Source organism: Larimichthys crocea, chromosome IV (genome assembly GCF_000972845.2).
Source record: "Larimichthys crocea isolate SSNF chromosome IV, L_crocea_2.0, whole genome shotgun sequence".
Lineage (NCBI taxonomy): Eukaryota > Metazoa > Chordata > Actinopteri > Sciaenidae > Larimichthys > Larimichthys crocea.
Window position 1 is genome coordinate 3,815,580 of NC_040014.1, and position 17,854 is coordinate 3,833,433.

General features: G+C 40.1%; 1 protein-coding gene across 10 annotated transcripts in view; it reads left to right on the forward strand.

Moving 5' to 3' along the window:
- Window positions 1-17,854, forward strand: part of grin1a (glutamate receptor, ionotropic, N-methyl D-aspartate 1a) — a 32,661-nt gene that overhangs the window by 1,406 nt on the left and 13,401 nt on the right. For 5 of the 10 annotated variants that reach the window (XM_019279247.2, XM_019279252.2, XM_019279249.2 and 2 more), the window contains exons 2-15: window positions 1,875-2,009; window positions 3,272-3,448; window positions 7,718-7,780; window positions 8,540-8,637; window positions 9,750-9,871; window positions 10,884-11,058; window positions 11,629-11,773; window positions 13,079-13,165; window positions 13,614-13,761; window positions 14,075-14,202; window positions 15,394-15,558; window positions 16,556-16,674; window positions 17,051-17,163; window positions 17,657-17,805. In XM_019279247.2, the coding sequence (XP_019134792.1) occupies window positions 1,875-2,009; window positions 3,272-3,448; window positions 7,718-7,780; window positions 8,540-8,637; window positions 9,750-9,871; window positions 10,884-11,058; window positions 11,629-11,773; window positions 13,079-13,165; window positions 13,614-13,761; window positions 14,075-14,202; window positions 15,394-15,558; window positions 16,556-16,674; window positions 17,051-17,163; window positions 17,657-17,805 (1,824 nt within the window). The remainder of the gene's footprint in view (window positions 1-1,874; window positions 2,010-3,271; window positions 3,449-7,717; window positions 7,781-8,539; window positions 8,638-9,749; window positions 9,872-10,883; window positions 11,059-11,628; window positions 11,774-13,078; window positions 13,166-13,613; window positions 13,762-14,074; window positions 14,203-15,393; window positions 15,559-16,555; window positions 16,675-17,050; window positions 17,164-17,656; window positions 17,806-17,854) is intronic. The other 5 variants (XM_019279248.2, XM_010752350.3, XM_019279251.2 and 2 more) reach the window with 3 other exon arrangements.

Here is a 17,854-nt window from a genome sequence, read left to right on the forward strand (position 1 = left end):
TGCGTTTGAGCTGCATCATAACAGTTCCTGTATGTTGTCCTTCATGGCTGGATCACTCAATCGGCTGCAATCTGTGTGCTATGATGCGGGAGTAACTATGAGATTCCTTACATGCAGGTTTTCCAGGGAAGAATGAGTTTTTCAGCGACACGCAGAGTCTAAAAGATTCACAGCATATGTGCTGCATCTCTAACAAACAAAACATGTCTTATGAGTAATGTATGAAGAGTGTGAGAGGTTTGTTTGTTGAGTTGCGCCGACCATCCTCTCATGTGATGCTCAACATGGGTTTTCAAAAGCGCCAGCATTATGTCACAGCATGTTGAAGCCCCCTCACTCTCTCCCACACACGCACACATACACATATAATTAGGCTTCATGAACAACCCACACCCACGGCTTCGGTGCTGCTTTCATGCCCTCACTCCTCTGCTTAGCATAATGAGTCTAATTGATACAGGCTTGTAGAATAATACTGTCACACCCAGTCTCCTGTCACATGTTCTCCCAAGGCATGAGCGTGCAATCCACCCATTAGGGTGTGCAGATTACACCAACAATGATCAGTTCTCTCCCTAAACACACACACATGCACCTCTTGTATATTAGTCAGAATCACTCTAATTCAGACAGAAGGTCCATGGAAGGTTTAATCAGAGGAGATTGGCTTGTAGGCGATAACAGTTACTGAGGAGGGAAGTGCATGGCAGATGGAGGAGTAGATGCCTGGGAGCAGTCCTTGGAAGATAGACCTCGTTTTTGACCCAAACATAAGGGCTGCTCGTATCCAATAATCCAAGGCTGCACAGCCCTGCCAACTTTGTTCCCCTTCTTTCACATCTCCAAGGCATTTCCTACGGCACACAGGAAATCTTTTTTTTTCTTTTTTTCTACTGGAGTAGTAGTCTTGATACGGGGATAAGACTGAACCCAGCAGCTACTAATTAATATATGTCTTCCAGCCCACTCACTGAAGACATTTTGAACAAAGGAAAAGATATCTTTACGCTTCTGTTTATCCCTCAGTACGACTTCTGTAGACATTCACGGTTCAAAAATGTCATTTAAACCTGTTATACAACATTTCAGAGCAGTAGTTGCACCTGTTGAAAGATAACTATAATTCAAACAGATTGAATTCATTTTTAGGTAGAAAAACAGATGTTTCGGCCACTTTGCCTGATCACAGAGAAGGCAGAGAGGGCAACTGCCCTGCAGGCCCCAGATGTTCAAGGGGCCCAAATGCCCTAGATTCACTGTGGTAATCAGTTTGTGTTAAATAATTAAAGTGACTCCTGCATTTGTATGTAATCTTGAGGATTGAAAATGCAATGCCTCATGCAGTGTATATTCTTACATACATTTGCAATTTTTCAACTGAAATAAAATGGACATGGGAGCTCAAAAGGGGCCAACATGGTTTGAGTGTTTATTGATGAAGGCTGTTTTTCTTAACTAGGCTGAAATTGACTTTTTAAAATAAAATACAGTCATGTTTTTTTTATTATTAAGAAAATAATAATAATTGAGTCTTGTGTGCATTGTTTTCTGTTGTGAAGACAGGTGGACGAGACCGTTTGATACATTTTTTTGTCACAGTCTCAATCCGATGTAAGAATTTAGATTTTTCATCTTTCCAAATGTGTATTTTTGTATATGTTGTGTGTGTTGAATCTCTAAATGTGATTGTGTGTGTTTGTGGTTGTATATTGTCCGTAACAATGGGAAAACTATAAAAGAAAGACAGAAAGAAAACCTCCGGTGTGTCTAAATTGTGTGCCTTTAAGACTTAAGTTTTTAACAGAGTGGTGTTCCCATTTTGTCTTAATGCCAGTGTCAGAATGACAAAGTGTTCTTCTTCTGCATCTCTGCAGGTCTATGCTATCCTGGTGAGTCACCCTCCACAGTCCAATGACCACCTCACTCCAACGCCTGTCTCCTACACTGCAGGCTTCTACCGCATCCCCGTGGTTGGACTCACCACTCGCATGTCCATCTACTCAGACAAGGTGAGTGATGGATGAGGGAGATGTAAAGAGAGATAGGGAGGGAGGAAGACAGGAAAAGAGGGGGAGGAAGTAAGGAGCTCCCCTGGGTCGTCTTCAAAAGCTTCTTAGATTAAACGTCCCATCACTGTCCATTAGAGGAGCTGTGATTAAATGGATTTCCAGCTGAAAACTGAAAGAGCATCATTAATAATGCCTCTGACCCGATTAATGTTTTTATGAAGCACAAACTACTAAAATGAAACTTTAAAGCAATCGCATAAATAAAATGCAAAGGAGTTTAATAAGTCAATTTAAAGTTCATTTAAGTGACATCTCTCCTGATCTTGCAAGTTAAACAAAATCAGATGCATTAAATTCAGAGACTGAGGAAGCCTCAGGAGTCAGTGCATGGCATTTTTAGCCTTTTTTGTTTGTCCATTAATTGGGCATTTCTTTGCCACCCAAACATCTGTTTGTATCATAAATGCATAGTTTCTCTTTTTTATGACTGCTTGCATGTGCAAAGTTGTTAATGTCAGGCGCCTTCACGAGTCAAAACATGCTAGCCTCAGTGCAGCGTTCCCATCTGGTAGCACCACGAGAAAACATTTGTCGGTGCCTTAAAAAACTATTAGCAATCCCTGTGGGAAAAATGAATCTGTTTTTTTAAGGTGACCATGCTTCAGGTTTGGTTAGGCTTAGAAACAACAACGACTTGGGTTAAGGTTAGGTTAGGAAAAGACCTTCAGTTGGGTTAAAATAATTACTATTTTAAGGTTAGAACCTACATAATCAATTATAACCACCCTGTTAAGCCAACTTTGGGAGTAAACAGGAAACGAACAGTCAACTCTGAGTGTGACATTTTGTTGATGCAACTGTTCACCCTGACATCCTTGCTCTATGGACTTTTGCGGCTCTATGACAACGTCACCCGACTTCCTTCTTTGCTCCTGATGGACAAGCCTCATAATTACTATAATTAAAGCAAGCCTTTGTCACGGGAATGGAAATAAATGTTGTTTCGGGGTATCCACTGAAACGACTCATTTTACTTGGGGGAGGAGGGAGGCAGTGTCCTTATTGGACCTTGTTGAAACAGGAAAAGGTCTTCTTTAAACTGTTGCCACAAAGTTGGAAGCACACAAATATCAAAAATCTGTTCTTGTGTCTTCTTATTTCAAAGTGTTATGAGCAATGAGTCATTCATCAAAAATGGATTTGTTATGGCAAACTGTTCAACTCAGAATGTTAATCTGCATTTCCTGCCTCGTCCTCCTCAGAGTATCCACCTGTCCTTTCTGCGGACAGTCCCTCCATATTCCCATCAGGCGCACGTATGGTTCGACCTGATGCGCGAGTTCAACTGGAACCACATCATCCTGATAGTGAGCGACGACCACGAGGGGCGGGCTGCTCAAAAGAGGCTCGAGACCCTCTTGGAGGAGAGAGAAACAAAGGTGAGACGCTCTTGCTCCCAGGGCCTCCCTCCCCCAGAGTGAGTGAGCATGAACGTGTGAGTGTGTAGGGCTTTTTTAAACCTCAATAGGTCTTCTATGTATGTAACTGTTTTCCTTTCTGTTGTGTGGCCACATCTCTTTCTCACCATTGTGTAAACATTGGCTAACATTCCTAAAGACATCAACAGCGTCTAATGTGGTCTAATCTGACAAAAGTTTGTATGTTTATTTGCTCATCCTCACGTTGCTTTTCGCCATAGTCCAAATTATCCTGTGTCTATCCACAATGGGAGCCAAATAGTGGACTTTAACGTGGGGCTTTGCAAACGATCACAGACTGAAGTGTTTTATTGGGGCCGTGGTGGAAATCAGGTGTTTGTTTCCTCTTGGTGCGTCATGAATGGTCAGCTTCATTATTGTACACAGAGGCCTTGTGTTTATTGCACCCTGTTCACAAGATATGGGAGTTTTTTTTTATTTTTATCGCCTCTTCAGATACTGCTGATGCGTCCATTTTAAGTGTAGCTCTGAGCTGTGCATGTGGGTCAGTGAAATGCTGATCTTCTTCGAGCCAAAACAGACTTGAGACAGCGATGATGCGTGCCCTTTAGGAACATAGAGAAAAGGGGACACCACTGCTGTCTATTGCATCTATTTAGTACAATGAAATTACCTTGGGATATGTTTTTTCTGTTATACTCTGTGATGCTTGTCCCTCTCTGGGGCTCTTTGCTGTAATTGTGTGGCGATGTGAAATGAGTCCCAATTCAGAGATTTAATTAAATCAGGAGCTGATGAGACACTGAATATGACACAGACCTGAGGTAATACACAGAAGGCGGCTACAGCTAAAGTGAAAACTGCTTAAATTAAGTGACTGGGTTCAGTAATGATTAACAGTCATCAAAAGGAAAACATTTCAAACACTTGCATTAATCATGATGGATTGTGCAGCCACTCATATGCAGTTTAAACGACGACGCTGTCAAATCTAGATGTGACTCACATCTTGCACTGAAGAGGAGAAATGTGTGTATTCAAAGCTTTTAGTAAGAATCCAGGAAGTTCTTTTTATGTTTGTATAATCTGAGTTTGGATCTGAAAATGAGCCCATCTGTGCGTCCCTTTCAGTCCCATAATACTGAGAGAAGTTGCTACAACTCTCTCTACTATGAGGCTTTAATTACACATATATTTAGTCATGACTGCGGGGCCAGCTCGAGCATTTTTCAAGCCCTGGGCATGATTTATTTGAGAAGTTCTCCCCAGTGTGTGCAGCAATAATTATGCTGAAAATCCTGGTAAAACTAAAAGGACAAGGGTAGGAATATTATATATTTTTCTTACTGTCAACACTGTGTGTGTGTGTGTGCATCCAACGTCTGATATATCTTATTCCTCTGTGACGTAGAGCTCCATTGTTGTCCAATAACTATTAAAAACACATCAGTCAGCCACACTTGGTTACAATGAACACACACACACACACACACACACACACACACACACACACACACACACACACACACACACGATACACAATACACACATAAATCACACAAGCACTATCCTGCTGTTGACACTCACTAGAGGCCCAAAATATGTATTAATCCACAAAACCTACAGTGCCCAGATGTTTTAGGAAATTACTGAGATGAGAAAAATACAGGGAACCTTAAATTTGTGGTCTGTTTTTAAAGATTTACATCTTTAATAAGAACCAATGAGCTTGGGGCTGAGTGCCACAGATGGGGTAGAATATGAATTTGAAAAGTCTGGTGAGATGGACTAATGTATCTTTACATGGGATTTGTTCATAATAAGAAAAATGTACCCCAGCCTCTAAATATTAGTTTGGTACAGTGTCATTCTTGTGGAAATTGAATATAAACATCATACATAATAATCTTAAGATTAAGTTAAGTTTTGTCAACTGCCTTGTGAGTGCATATGCAGTTTTGCCATTTGTAATAATAACAAAATCATTAAGTTTATATTTAAATATTTAAAAGTTGAAAATTATTTTTTGGGTGTCTCCTGGTGGCTATAAGAAACTGGTGGAACTTCTACCAGCTCTTGTATCATACATTTGTTTGGATGATCCTAATCTAAACCCCTAATCTGTAAATGTAGCAACAGCTTTCGACTGTTTTAGGCGATGGAACCGGATGTTAGTTTGAATGTGGCAGGCTGCAGCTTCGTCACATTAGGCTCTAATTAAAAGAGAGAGGTGTTATTCTTGCTAATCACCCTGTTGTGCTGCAGTAAATTGACATATTACTTTTAGCTCCATGGCAACTTGTTAGTAAGGTCACACAGTCACAGGGGTAGCACTGCCACCACCAGCAAGAAGGCTCTGGACACAGTGGACTCTGTCAGTGCAAACGTGACCAACACACATGAAATATTAATGCCTACATACAAAAATAGAGCGCTAAAATAGATTTCTCTATAGTGATATTTCTCTATGCTGCTGGATGGATGTTACTCACAGAAAAGATTTCTATATGCTGAAGATACGGTCTCTCATTGAAGTTAGAATTCTGATGGTACACTTAAAGTGTTAGGATGAACATGTTCTCATCAATGTTGTTTTAATGTTTTAGTTTTCTCAGCAAGAAGGAGAAAATCTTCTCACTTAGTGGGATATTTCACCTTTTTCTGATGTAGTTTCAAACTATTTTTGTTTTGTCCTATGACGTTGTTCTTCCATCTTTTAAAAAATCACATATTTTTACAACATTTCCTTAATGAAATATGGAAATGGAATATTTCAAATGCCATAAAATCCTACTGACAATTTGTTTTCGTGTTTTTACACAAGAAACCGCGTTGTTTGCAATCCTTCAGTTTAGATGAAATTTCTTTAAGTGGTGATTGTGATTCAGGCTTAGACACTTCACTTACCCCTCAACATTTAGAATCACAATTAGTCCGCAAACTAATACGACGTACACAAAGATCACAATAGTGTCAGGGTTATGTAATAGCTTTAAAAGCTTTTGGTTGTGAATGGAATCTCTGTTTGTACTGATGTACGGTCAGTGTCGACTGTGTGAAGGGACGGAAACAGACCCTGAGTGCACTGAAGTGTGAATTGTGAAGCCAGGCAGCTGTGAAGGAAATCCTGTGGAGCAGAAAGATGATGTGTTTTCTTGCAAAATGGCTCCCTGACTCAGGCTGGACTCCCGAGTGCCTCCTCTTACTGAGCACAGACCTGGACTAGAATCCAAAATGGTGACACCTCAGGTGTCTGAATTTGTTTAACCTCCTCAGCAATGTTGTACTGTGACCAAATTCTATACTACATATTATGCAGTATACAGTACATACATACTATATTGTTTTAGCAGTTAGTATACCAACAGGAAATGAGACATCAACAATTTTGAATTCTACTGTCAGTTCACCATCACATCTTAAGATTTAATACTTGATTTCTCTCTTGAGATATTTATACACTATTAATTTTTTTTTTTTTTTTTTTTTGCAGCTGGGTCAGAATCATTGGATTTTTTCTTTTTTAAATTTGATTCCATTTGATTTCAAAAGTCACAACACATTGGTAACTACGTTTTGTGCAACCATTAAATTAAAATGAATGCATGCAGTTACGATTTGCAGTTGATGTCATGATGGTTTCTAGCTTCTGATGTGTTGTTCTGGTCAATTATTTAATGACACGAAGGACAGAACTAGCTGCAGCCTATGAAGTTTGGCACTTTGGAGCTGGTGAAAATATGGCGTCACCTCAACAGATGGCTGGATGGATGAAGTGCAGGTTACATTTTAATGAGCTCTCATTTTAGCTTGATTTCTTCTATATTTTTAGGAAGCTAAAGACGTGTTCCGACTTTGGACTTGATGGTGTGTTGGTCTAGTGTAATTTGATTGGCTTTCTTTGTTTTGTTAAAAGTCTCCGGTATGTAAATTTCAAAGGTTTTTGTATTGATTATTTCTGGAGCCAGAGCATTTGGATCTAATTATTCATAAAGCTAATCTATACAGCTGAATCAGCATCACTGATAATGTATGCAACGAGCACAATGAATACACTCCCTGATCCTATTTGATATCTTTAACAAGTATACATGATTTCAGCATGACAAAGCGGTCATCTCTGATGTTCTTTGCAAGCCCCACCGTTAAAGATCCCAATTTGAAGCAGAAAAGTGGAGATTTGTTGGAATGCTTTACTGCCCTCCATTTTCAACTGTTTATAATATTTTTCTGTGTCTGCATATTTTCTCTGTGCACATTACTCATCAGAATAAAAAAAGGAACTATGAAAACCTCGACCAACTGTCCTATGACAACAAGCGAGGACCTAAGGTATATTTGCATGGTCAATGCACGCCGCCCACCAACTTTCCAAACGTAGCAACTAGAAACCAGCCCAAACCAGTCACCAGCCGACCCAGAAATGTCCCTCTCTTGGTAGCACGTGTTTTCTTTAATTTTTAATTTGATACATTTCCCTATGATTTAAATGAAGAATGATTTATAGAATGAAAATCTATAATTTTCGGTCATTACAAAAAAAAAGAAATCAGTCAACAGCGCCACGCTTTTATCATTTTCATTTTCTCCTTCAATAAAGGAATGCATGTACTCAGAACACACACACTCACACACAAAAAGAGTTTGCAAGTCCATTCCTTTGTGGAGAACCGGTAGTGTGGGACAAAGCCGTTTCCCAGATGCTACTTCCTCCTGTTCTATAGCACTTCCCTAATTTTCAGCAGTTTTTTTGTTGGGGGAAAACGTCCCCCTCACCCCCTTCACCCGTTTTTAGTTACTGGTTGCATTGACCTTCTTCTTCCCCCTACCTAACACATGCACGTCCTTCTTTGGAGCCTTGATAACCCTCAGTTTGCATGCGAACAAATGCAAAAGTTTTTTTTCCCTTCAAGCTTTTTTTTTTTTTTTTTTCGTTCAGCCGGTTCCCCTGGATCGCTTTTCCTTTTTATCTCTGTCTCCCGTTTTCCAAACAAAATCGACCAAGCTCGAAACCAAACAGGTAAAGAGGCAGCATGGTGTCTAAGGTAGGGAAAAGTAGCTGGCTTGACCTTTCTTATGCCCCGATCACAGGCAGAGAAAGTCCTCCAGTTCAGCCAGGAGACTAACTTAACTGCCCTGCTGCTGGAGGCGAAAGAGCTGGAGGCCCGAGTCATCATCCTTTCCGCCAGGTGAGATTTATATCCTAAATTACACATTTAAAGCTTCAGAGGGAGCAATGGTGAAGGTATCATCTCTCACAACCTACCGATTTGATTTGAGTTTTATGGCCACATTCCTTGTGATAAAGTATGCAATGCAAGCATTATGTTACCAAAATGAGAAGTTAGAACTGAGGATTTAGGGATATTTTTTGACTTTCTGACAATGAATCAGTTTAAAAAAAACTTGCTGATTAATTTTTTGATTAATCAACTACTTGATTAAAGATCTAATCATTTCAGCATTTCATCTTAAACCTAATTCAAGGTAATGGGAAACTTGTTATGGTGTTTTTCAACCTGGACCCTATTCCACCATGTTTTTGTGTATAAGTGACTAATGGGGAAAAGAATCTTTTAAATTAGTCCAGTATCGAGCGAACAGTGGCAGCTGGGATGTGTAATCCTTCAGGGAAATTGCACAGTGTCAGTGTATGTCCACTAAAAGAGCTTGTTTTTGCCACTGACATGCTCAGATTGTTCTTGTTAAGTGTCTGACAACATTATGGAAAGGATGCTACGCAGACATTCTTGTTAAAAAATAAGACCCATATAACAACTTTTATATTTCTCTGGTCAAAGGAATTTTATGTCGCATAAAAGGCGAGTTGTTGGTCAGCAGGTTGTTTGTGTTATTATGTCACTTAAGTTCAAACTTACCAAAGTCTCAGAATTACACAAACAAACTACCAATACCAATCAAGACAGCAGTAGACTAGCAACTCCCATTCTGTGAGGTCTGTGAATTTTAAATGTTCATACAAAGTAGAACTTTGAGTTAATTATGGGAAAATTTAAAAGGAAAATCAGCAAATTAGAAGTTTGGGCATAACAGTAAACAAATTCTTGGTGCAAAGCAGACACTTTCCTGGTTCAGTTCCAGCTGGAAACTATCACGTCCCTCTCTGTATCCCCCTCGCTGTCGAGTAGATCTCCAACGGAGGCATAAATACAAGAAAGTGAACTGAAAAATGAAAATGAAATCTCAAACAACTGTGAATGAATCAGCACAAAAATGTCTTTCTCCAAAAAAAAAACAAAAAAGCAATCTGTTGTGTTTTTCTTAACATGCCAAATTCCAGTGAGGAAGATGCTGCTGCAGTGTACAAGGCTGCCCGTTTCCTCAACATGACAGGCTCGGGATACGTGTGGCTGGTGGGCGAGAGAGAGATGTCGGGTAAAGCCCTGAGCGAGGCGCCAGACGGTACGTTCATCCAGCAGAGATCAGTTGGAATACGAGCGTTAACCCGCTGTCTTTACTCAGAGGCCAATCATAACACGTACAGGATTAGAGGGACTAACTGTTTAACGATGGATGCATTACACGATTAACTGTATAACTGCTTGTTGTGTGTTCATCATTTAAACGTTTAAGCATTATGTGTTTAAAGGTTTAAATGTATATCTACAGTTCACTCCATTTTTAGTTTAAAATGTGTATGTCCTGGACTATCCAAAGGTAAATGCATTGTGCTATGCTGCCATATTAATACCCCGGTTTCTAATGAATTATGAAGGGAGACTTTTGCAACAGATATACTGATAAAATGGTAAGATACAAAAGCTTTTTTATGTCTCCTGGATTTTTCGCACAGTTTTCGCACAGTATTTTATCACTTTGTGGTCACAAACGTCAAGCGTCTTCCCCCCAGGCACTCTAAACACAACCAACCCCTGCAGAGAGTTTGTTGTTCTTGTCCATGTCCGGTCTCTCACACCTCCACTGCAGCTTCTTCCAAGAGTCTGCAAGACTGATGGACCTGGTTGCAATCAGAAAACTTAGCTGAAGTTGGATTGTTGCTTGGTTTAAATTTAGCTATGGTGGCATTTTTGTTTCGTTCCTAACACAAATAGTGCTTTGCCTGTGCTGGATCCCTGAACGTTAGCTGGTAGGGCCAAAAAAAAAAAGATCCAACTTCAAGGGACTCTTTACACATGCTGTGAAAAGGTCATCAGTGGTAACATCAGAAAAATGATCCATTTTTTTCTCTTGCCTCGCTTATAAATGACAAGATATATACATTTTCTGAGTTATTTTCCCTGAGATTAACAGGCAACGAAGATGGATCATACAGCTGATGTCTGACCTTTATTCAGGATGTCTAAAATGGAGGACCTATAAGTTTTTTATCCACTTTGTGAATTGCAAAAGGATCCTAAGAAGCTGTGGCTGGGTCAGATCAGTGATTATCTTTTGTTTGCTGGCCTGGTCTCAGGTCTGATCGGCCTCCAGCTCATCAACGGGAAAAACGAATCAGCCCATATCAATGATGCAGTGGCTGTGGTGGCTCAGTCCATCCAGGAGCTCTTTGAGAAGGAGAATATCACAGAACCCCCAAGAGGATGTGTGGGCAACACCAACATCTGGAAAACAGGGCCACTCTTTAAACGGTAAGCATGATGCAATGAGTCTGTGATAATCTTTCAGATTCATGGTTTCCTAAAGATATATATATAACTTTAAAACAAGTGTATTGCTTTAACATTGAAATTCAATTTGACAAATTAAGTTCGACTTGTGTATGTTTTCAATTACCGTTAGCTGCCCTAATCAATAGTGTTAGATCAACAATTGATCAGCTCTGCTGTTTGGACTGCAAGGCTATCTTAGAGAATTCAAAAAGAACAGGTTTATCAGGTTTTCCAGAATGTACCAGAAACTCTATATTAGTCAGCAACTGAGTTTAGACTGACCCACTTAGAGTTAGCAGCACAACAAGAAAGAAGCGCATTGTTTCCAAACATACGCAGTGACTAAAACAGCAAGTGTCATCGCAGCTCTGCCTCGTTTCATCACATTTTCAACAAATAATGTGGCGAATGAGTCATTTTACTGCATGCTCTGAATCAAGAGCCTTGTACCGAATGATGCACAATAAAATGCGTCGCTAAGCTCCAGAGAGACGACACATAAAATCACGCATGAACACACAAATAATCATTTTCATTTGCTTCCCAAAGGGTGCTGATGTCATCTAAATACCCAGAGGGCCTCACAGGACGCGTGGAGTTCAATGACGACGGTGACAGGAAGTATGCGCACTACAGTATACTCAACTACCAGAAGAGTCGACTCATTCAAGTCGGCATATACAATGGAACACAGGTAAACTGACACACAGGGGCAACTCTGGCCTGTTTGACACAACTAATTTAGAGAAACCTAAGAAAAGAAGTCCATTCCCTATTTTATACTTACTGCCCACGTGTATGTCTCCTCCATGTACATAATCATCTATCTTTTTTATTCGTATTGGACATGCAGCTCCAGTTTTCTATCTATAGTACAATACAGTTCATGTAGGGCAACTCTACACCGTGCAAAAAAATCACTCTGTAGTTCAGCCAAAGCTCTTACGATGAAGCAGCAGTCTGTCATAGTGAATTTGAGGAGTATTTTATTATTGCTATAATGAATTGCAACATTCGCACAGTCCACAGCCTGCTTGATTGACGAAGTTTAACTACTCGAGTTCAGCAAAACCAAGACTTTTGTGGGGGTGTTAAGGTACTCATTAAAAGTGAGTGTAAATTTTGGATAGACTGTTGTAGCATCACCTAACCTTTGGTTGAATCATGGTTTGCCATGAACCATGGATTTTTTTCTGCACTGCAAGAGGATTGTAGATTTGTCCACTGTGCAACTCTAGATGGCAAGAAGGAGCTGCGTGTATCTGAAAATGAAACCTAACTCCTCCTTCATGAGCACTAGGTATAAAATAGGGAAAATAGAAAATATTTTCAAAGCTCATTGCTGATCAAAGCACAGAGAGATTTTTCTATATCGCAGACAACCACTAGTTTTCCATTTATTCAAAACGATATGAAAATCAAGATGCCGACAGACACAACTTAAGTGTCATATTACAATTATGGATCGTCCTTTGGGATTAGCTTTACAACAAAAACATTCCTCATAGATTCAGTACATGAAAAATGATCCTTCATCAGAACTGTGTAACCATACAACCCTAACATAACATGACAAAAAAGAAAAAAACTAAATTTAAAAATTGTATACTTTGAAAAACATGGAGATGTGGTTGAAAGCTCTGGAAAAAAAACTAGTTAGTCCACAAAGTGTTAAAATTATTTTGTCAAATTATAATCATCTTTAGTTAATGGTGGATTTTTAAATGGGTCAACCATGCAAACACAAGAACCAGTAAGGACTGCGAGGATCAGCACTTCAGTTCCCCCGTGGATAGGTGTGATAATAATCAGTTCCTGAAAGCCTCAGGTATGATACGTAAGTCAGAGGTCGAAGAAGTAAATGAAAGAGTCGCTGAGCTGTGGTTATATAAAGCTGACTCATTAGTGATGCTCACCCACAGTGTTGGAGACTCATCAGCAGCAAGCCTTCTGTCAGCACTCACCTACAATACTGTATATGTGTGTGGCATCGCTGCAGGTGGTAATGAACAATCAGCGGAAGATCATCTGGCCCGGAGGAGAGACTGAGAAACCACAGGGCTTCCAGATGTCCACTCGATTAAAGGTAGGGTGCCTCCGCTTCACTGCTGCAATGTGACATACATGTCTACACAGATAGAGTATGGACCTGAGCTGATGCGCTCGTGTTGGACAGTGCGCTGACGCTTATTCCTCACAGGGGAGCGAAGTTAATCTATGTTCATGAAGGCAGCAGTGATATATTTGCTATGACTTGTATCCCTTCACATTTGTCACAGGCTTGCAAAGAACCTCTTCATCTGTATCCTTGTCAGTTATTTTTACATTCATCTGTCTGTCTGTGTGTCCATGTGTATCTGTGGAGTTTATACATGGGAATTTGTGCATCTGCTGTGTTTTACCAAGTATTTCTTCTCTCTCCTTCTTCTTTTTTTTTTTAACACTCTCTCTGCACTGCGTCGAAGTCCCTCGGGATCAAAACATACTCCAGCTCTGACTACGTGATAAACAGCTTTTTGTCCCGTCTGTTATAGATAGTGACGATACACCAGGAGCCATTTGTGTATGTGAAACCCACTCAACCGGATGGAACATGCAAGGAGGAAATGACATTAAATGGAGTCTTAATTAAAAAGGTTATCTGCACTGGGCCCAATGAGACCATCCCAGGTAACCTATCAGGGACGTTTATATTATCACTGTGCTTTTACTGCACCCGCCAACCACCCACTGGAGATGCATACATATATATGCAGTAGGTATCTATATATGTATGCATGTAGCTGAGTGTGCCATTCAGAATGAGAGACTGTTGAGACATGCTCGGTCTGTATGTTGTGTGTTTCTGGCAAAACAGCGTGATTGTGTGTGGTCGTCTGCAGTGCACCGTGTCACGCATTATGTCCAGTCTATGTGCGCCGCCTTTGGATTAAAACATCTAACGTGTATCTGCAAGAGTGATTGTAACTTGCAACCATCGCTGGTTTTGTTACAGGACGTCCCATTGTACCCCAATGTTGTTATGGCTTCTGCATTGATCTCCTGATCAAGTTGGCTATGACCATGAACTTTACCTATGAGGTGCACCTGGTGGCTGATGGGAAATTCGGAACTCAAGAGCGGGTCAGTTTTTCAGTCTTATTTGTTACATTTTTGAATGAGGCAGTATCTTACATTCAGCACTCTACATAATTGTTTTATTTTACTCCACTCGACTAACTATTCAGAACTGGAGCATTAAACAGTCATAGAGCAGAGACCCAGACTTATATCCAACAGGTGAATTTGCCCATTATCATTGTTCTAATGTCTGCACCAAAGAAGTAGCGAGCGGCAATCATCAGTGTTATTGTCAATTTGGAAGTGCTCATTAGTTGTAATATGAAATGAAAATAATATCACATAAAAACCATTGTGACCTGGAACAGGAGAACATTTTCATCGTGATGTGAGTGTATAGAGCTACCACTCCTGTCTCCTTCTGACCTCAGTGTCACCTCAAGCAATTTTCTGGATGTGCAATGTGGAAAGAGAGAAAGATGTTTTAATTAGCAGTATAGTTACCATATATGAACATGATTCACAGGTTGCCATGTGAGCACTAACCACCAAATTTGCTTTAATAAGATAGAAGATAAAACATAATAGAACAACATGATTTTTAAAAAGCAGCTTCAGCTACAAAAAAAACATGTAAAATAGCCAAAAGGTCAGTTTCCTGCTATTTCCAAGAGCCATATTTTCTGATTAATAATTCATTTATAGTCTCTGAGAATTAGACTGCCCTTTTCCATCCTTTCTTCAAATATCCACAAAGACAAAACAAATTGTATTATATAATATAACAAACCCCATTTTTTTCTTTTTTTTGTACTGCGTCACTGCCTTATCCTTTCTATCATGGATAAACACATACATACACATCATCAGCATACCAAAAAGCATCATTACTAATCAGACCAACAAAATCATATTAATATTACTAATAATTTCCATCAGGATAGGAGATGAAACAGGTCATGATCAGCTGACTTTCTCTGTGGGCACATTCATCTCTAACCCAGAAAAGGCCTGTCCTGTAGGCACAGCACGAGCACACTTTAACACTTTCAGTTTCTTCAGTGTTCCTCTAAACTTCTGAAAATAGCAAGCTCTCGTTTGATATAAAAGATTCCAAAGATGTGGAGCACGCCTAGAACTGATATCCCCACTAGGCTTAACCCAAATCCTTAAATCCTGGAAACATTCTGTGGTCTAGACTCCAGCAGGTTGAGAGCTGATTTTCATGCTAATGCCTTCCTTTTGGGACTTCAGGTAAACAACAGTAACAAGAAAGAGTGGAATGGCATGATGGGAGAGCTCCTGGGGGGCCTGGCTGACATGATTGTTGCCCCGCTGACTATAAACAACGAACGAGCCCAGTACATCGAGTTCTCCAAACCCTTTAAATATCAAGGTCTCACCATCCTCGTTAAAAAGGTAAGTATCCACCTTTAGCCCATTTGAAAATACAATGGGGGAGTTGCATGTATCGTTCAGTTGTGGAATCTTCAAATCTGTAAGGTCATTTATATTAGTTGTGCATCAACTGTATCCACAAATCTCTAATACAAGCAACTGTCATACCAACATTTTATATCTTCTACAGCACAAACACAGGGAAACAGTTAAAAAGCTGATAAATATGAGAAATTCTGCCCAAATTCAAAATTGCATCAGAAAAAAACAGAAGAAAACATGCTCATTAGAGGTGTCACAAGGGTGCTATAGCGTTTTAACTCATTCTAAGCACAGGTTGTCACATTTAAGGGGCTTACCAAGACAACATAACAACACATGCATATTTGTTTCATCAGCTACCTGAATATAGTTGATCCAGTCATACCAGTGGAAGCTGAAATAATTTCCTACTGTTGGTTTCTGCTGTATCACAACAATACCAATGTTTTTATACCTCAGATTTTAGCCCATGTGTTGCAAATCATATACTTCACATCACCTGACCATTTCGCAAATAACTCTATTGTGCTATTTAATGTATTTATTCTACTGATCCCGGTATCTTTTATTATCTCATCCATATGATATTAAATTCTCTAAGCAAACTTGCAAAACATGCAGAAAATCTGCATTCATATTTGTTATTATGAGGAGGTGAAGCAGCGCTGACTTCAGGCAGCATTTGCCACGAGTCAGACCATCTTTGTTTGATAAAATTGAATGCCACCATGAAGTTGTGTGATTGACTGTACAACTCAAGCAGTTTCCAAGAGTCTGCCTGGAACAGCAGGGAAGTCATATGAAAAAAAAATCTTAAAGCAAAACTGGTCAGCAAAAGCGGAAATTGAATATAGAATAATAGAATTAAGAATATTAACTTGGAAACAGCTTTTATGTTATGTCTATAATATGCAAAGAAAAGTAAGCAAAAACGCTAATTATACAATCTACAATCAACTGCGGTGTGTGTTTTCAGGAAATCCCTCGCAGTACACTGGATTCGTTCATGCAGCCGTTCCAAAGCACGCTGTGGCTGCTGGTGGGTCTTTCGGTGCATGTGGTGGCGGTGATGCTTTACCTACTAGACCGGTTCAGGTACAAGGGAGACCTGTGTTTGTATGCGTGTGCCCATGTATGTGTGTGTGTGTGTGTGTTTATATGTACTCATGACTGAATGAGTGAACGTGTGTGTGTGTGTTCACATGCACTACATGAAATCCTGCGCGCTGCAGATCTTCCCTCAGTGTGGACACGAAAGCAGACAGAGGTGAAGATTGACTCCAACCATTCCACCGCTCTGTCCCTGTGCAGCCGTCTTTGTCTGTTTTCTTTCGGAGTTTATGTCCCTCTTGCTTTGCTCACTCATGTTCACTTCCCTTCCCTGCCTGGGGTCACCAGGGTTTTTCCGTCTACAGGTTCTCTGCGATTTCTCATTTTATCTCCTGCAACCCTCCCAATTTCTTCCCTTTAGCCCGTTTGGAAGATTTAAAGTAAACAGTGAAGAAGAAGAAGAAGATGCCCTCACCTTATCATCTGCTATGTGGTTCTCCTGGGGAGTGTTGCTGAACTCTGGAATAGGAGAAGGTGAGACAGAGCCACTGAGGAAATAAAGAAAATTACTGAAAATCTTCAAATCATCACTTGTCAGTGTTCCTCTCCTCCCTGAACACTATAATTTGAGCCGTCGAGTACTTCAGTCTTAGAGTCTTAGTAAAAAGACCAAAATCAAGGCATTTGTGTGCTCCAGGTGTTGCCTTGTTGTCATGTTTTTCTTTGAGGATGACGAATGAATTCCTTTCAAATCGCATTTTGTGAAGAAAAACGTTGCTGCAGCTTGTCTTTTAACAGTTACCTTTTCTTGTTTCTTTTTTCTTTCAGTGTTTCCTTTTCTTGTCTGATATTTTATTGTGTTGCATATAATATTTTTGTCATTTGTTCTGTTCTTGGTTGTGTCATACAGTAGTAGTACTAACAGAAGTCGCAGTGTTAAGGCTTATGTAACTACTCTACATGACGATTCCAATTAGAAACTGAAAATGACTGAGCTGAAAGGTCAAAACTTGAACTCACCACACAGGTGCGCCGCGCAGCTTCTCAGCGAGAATCCTGGGTATGGTGTGGGCCGGCTTTGCCATGATCATTGTAGCTTCTTATACTGCCAACCTGGCTGCCTTCCTGGTGTTGGACCGGCCTGAGGAGCGCATCACCGGCATCAATGACCCAAGGGTGTGTACAGGATGATACTAGTACCATGGTACAGCACAACATTTTTATC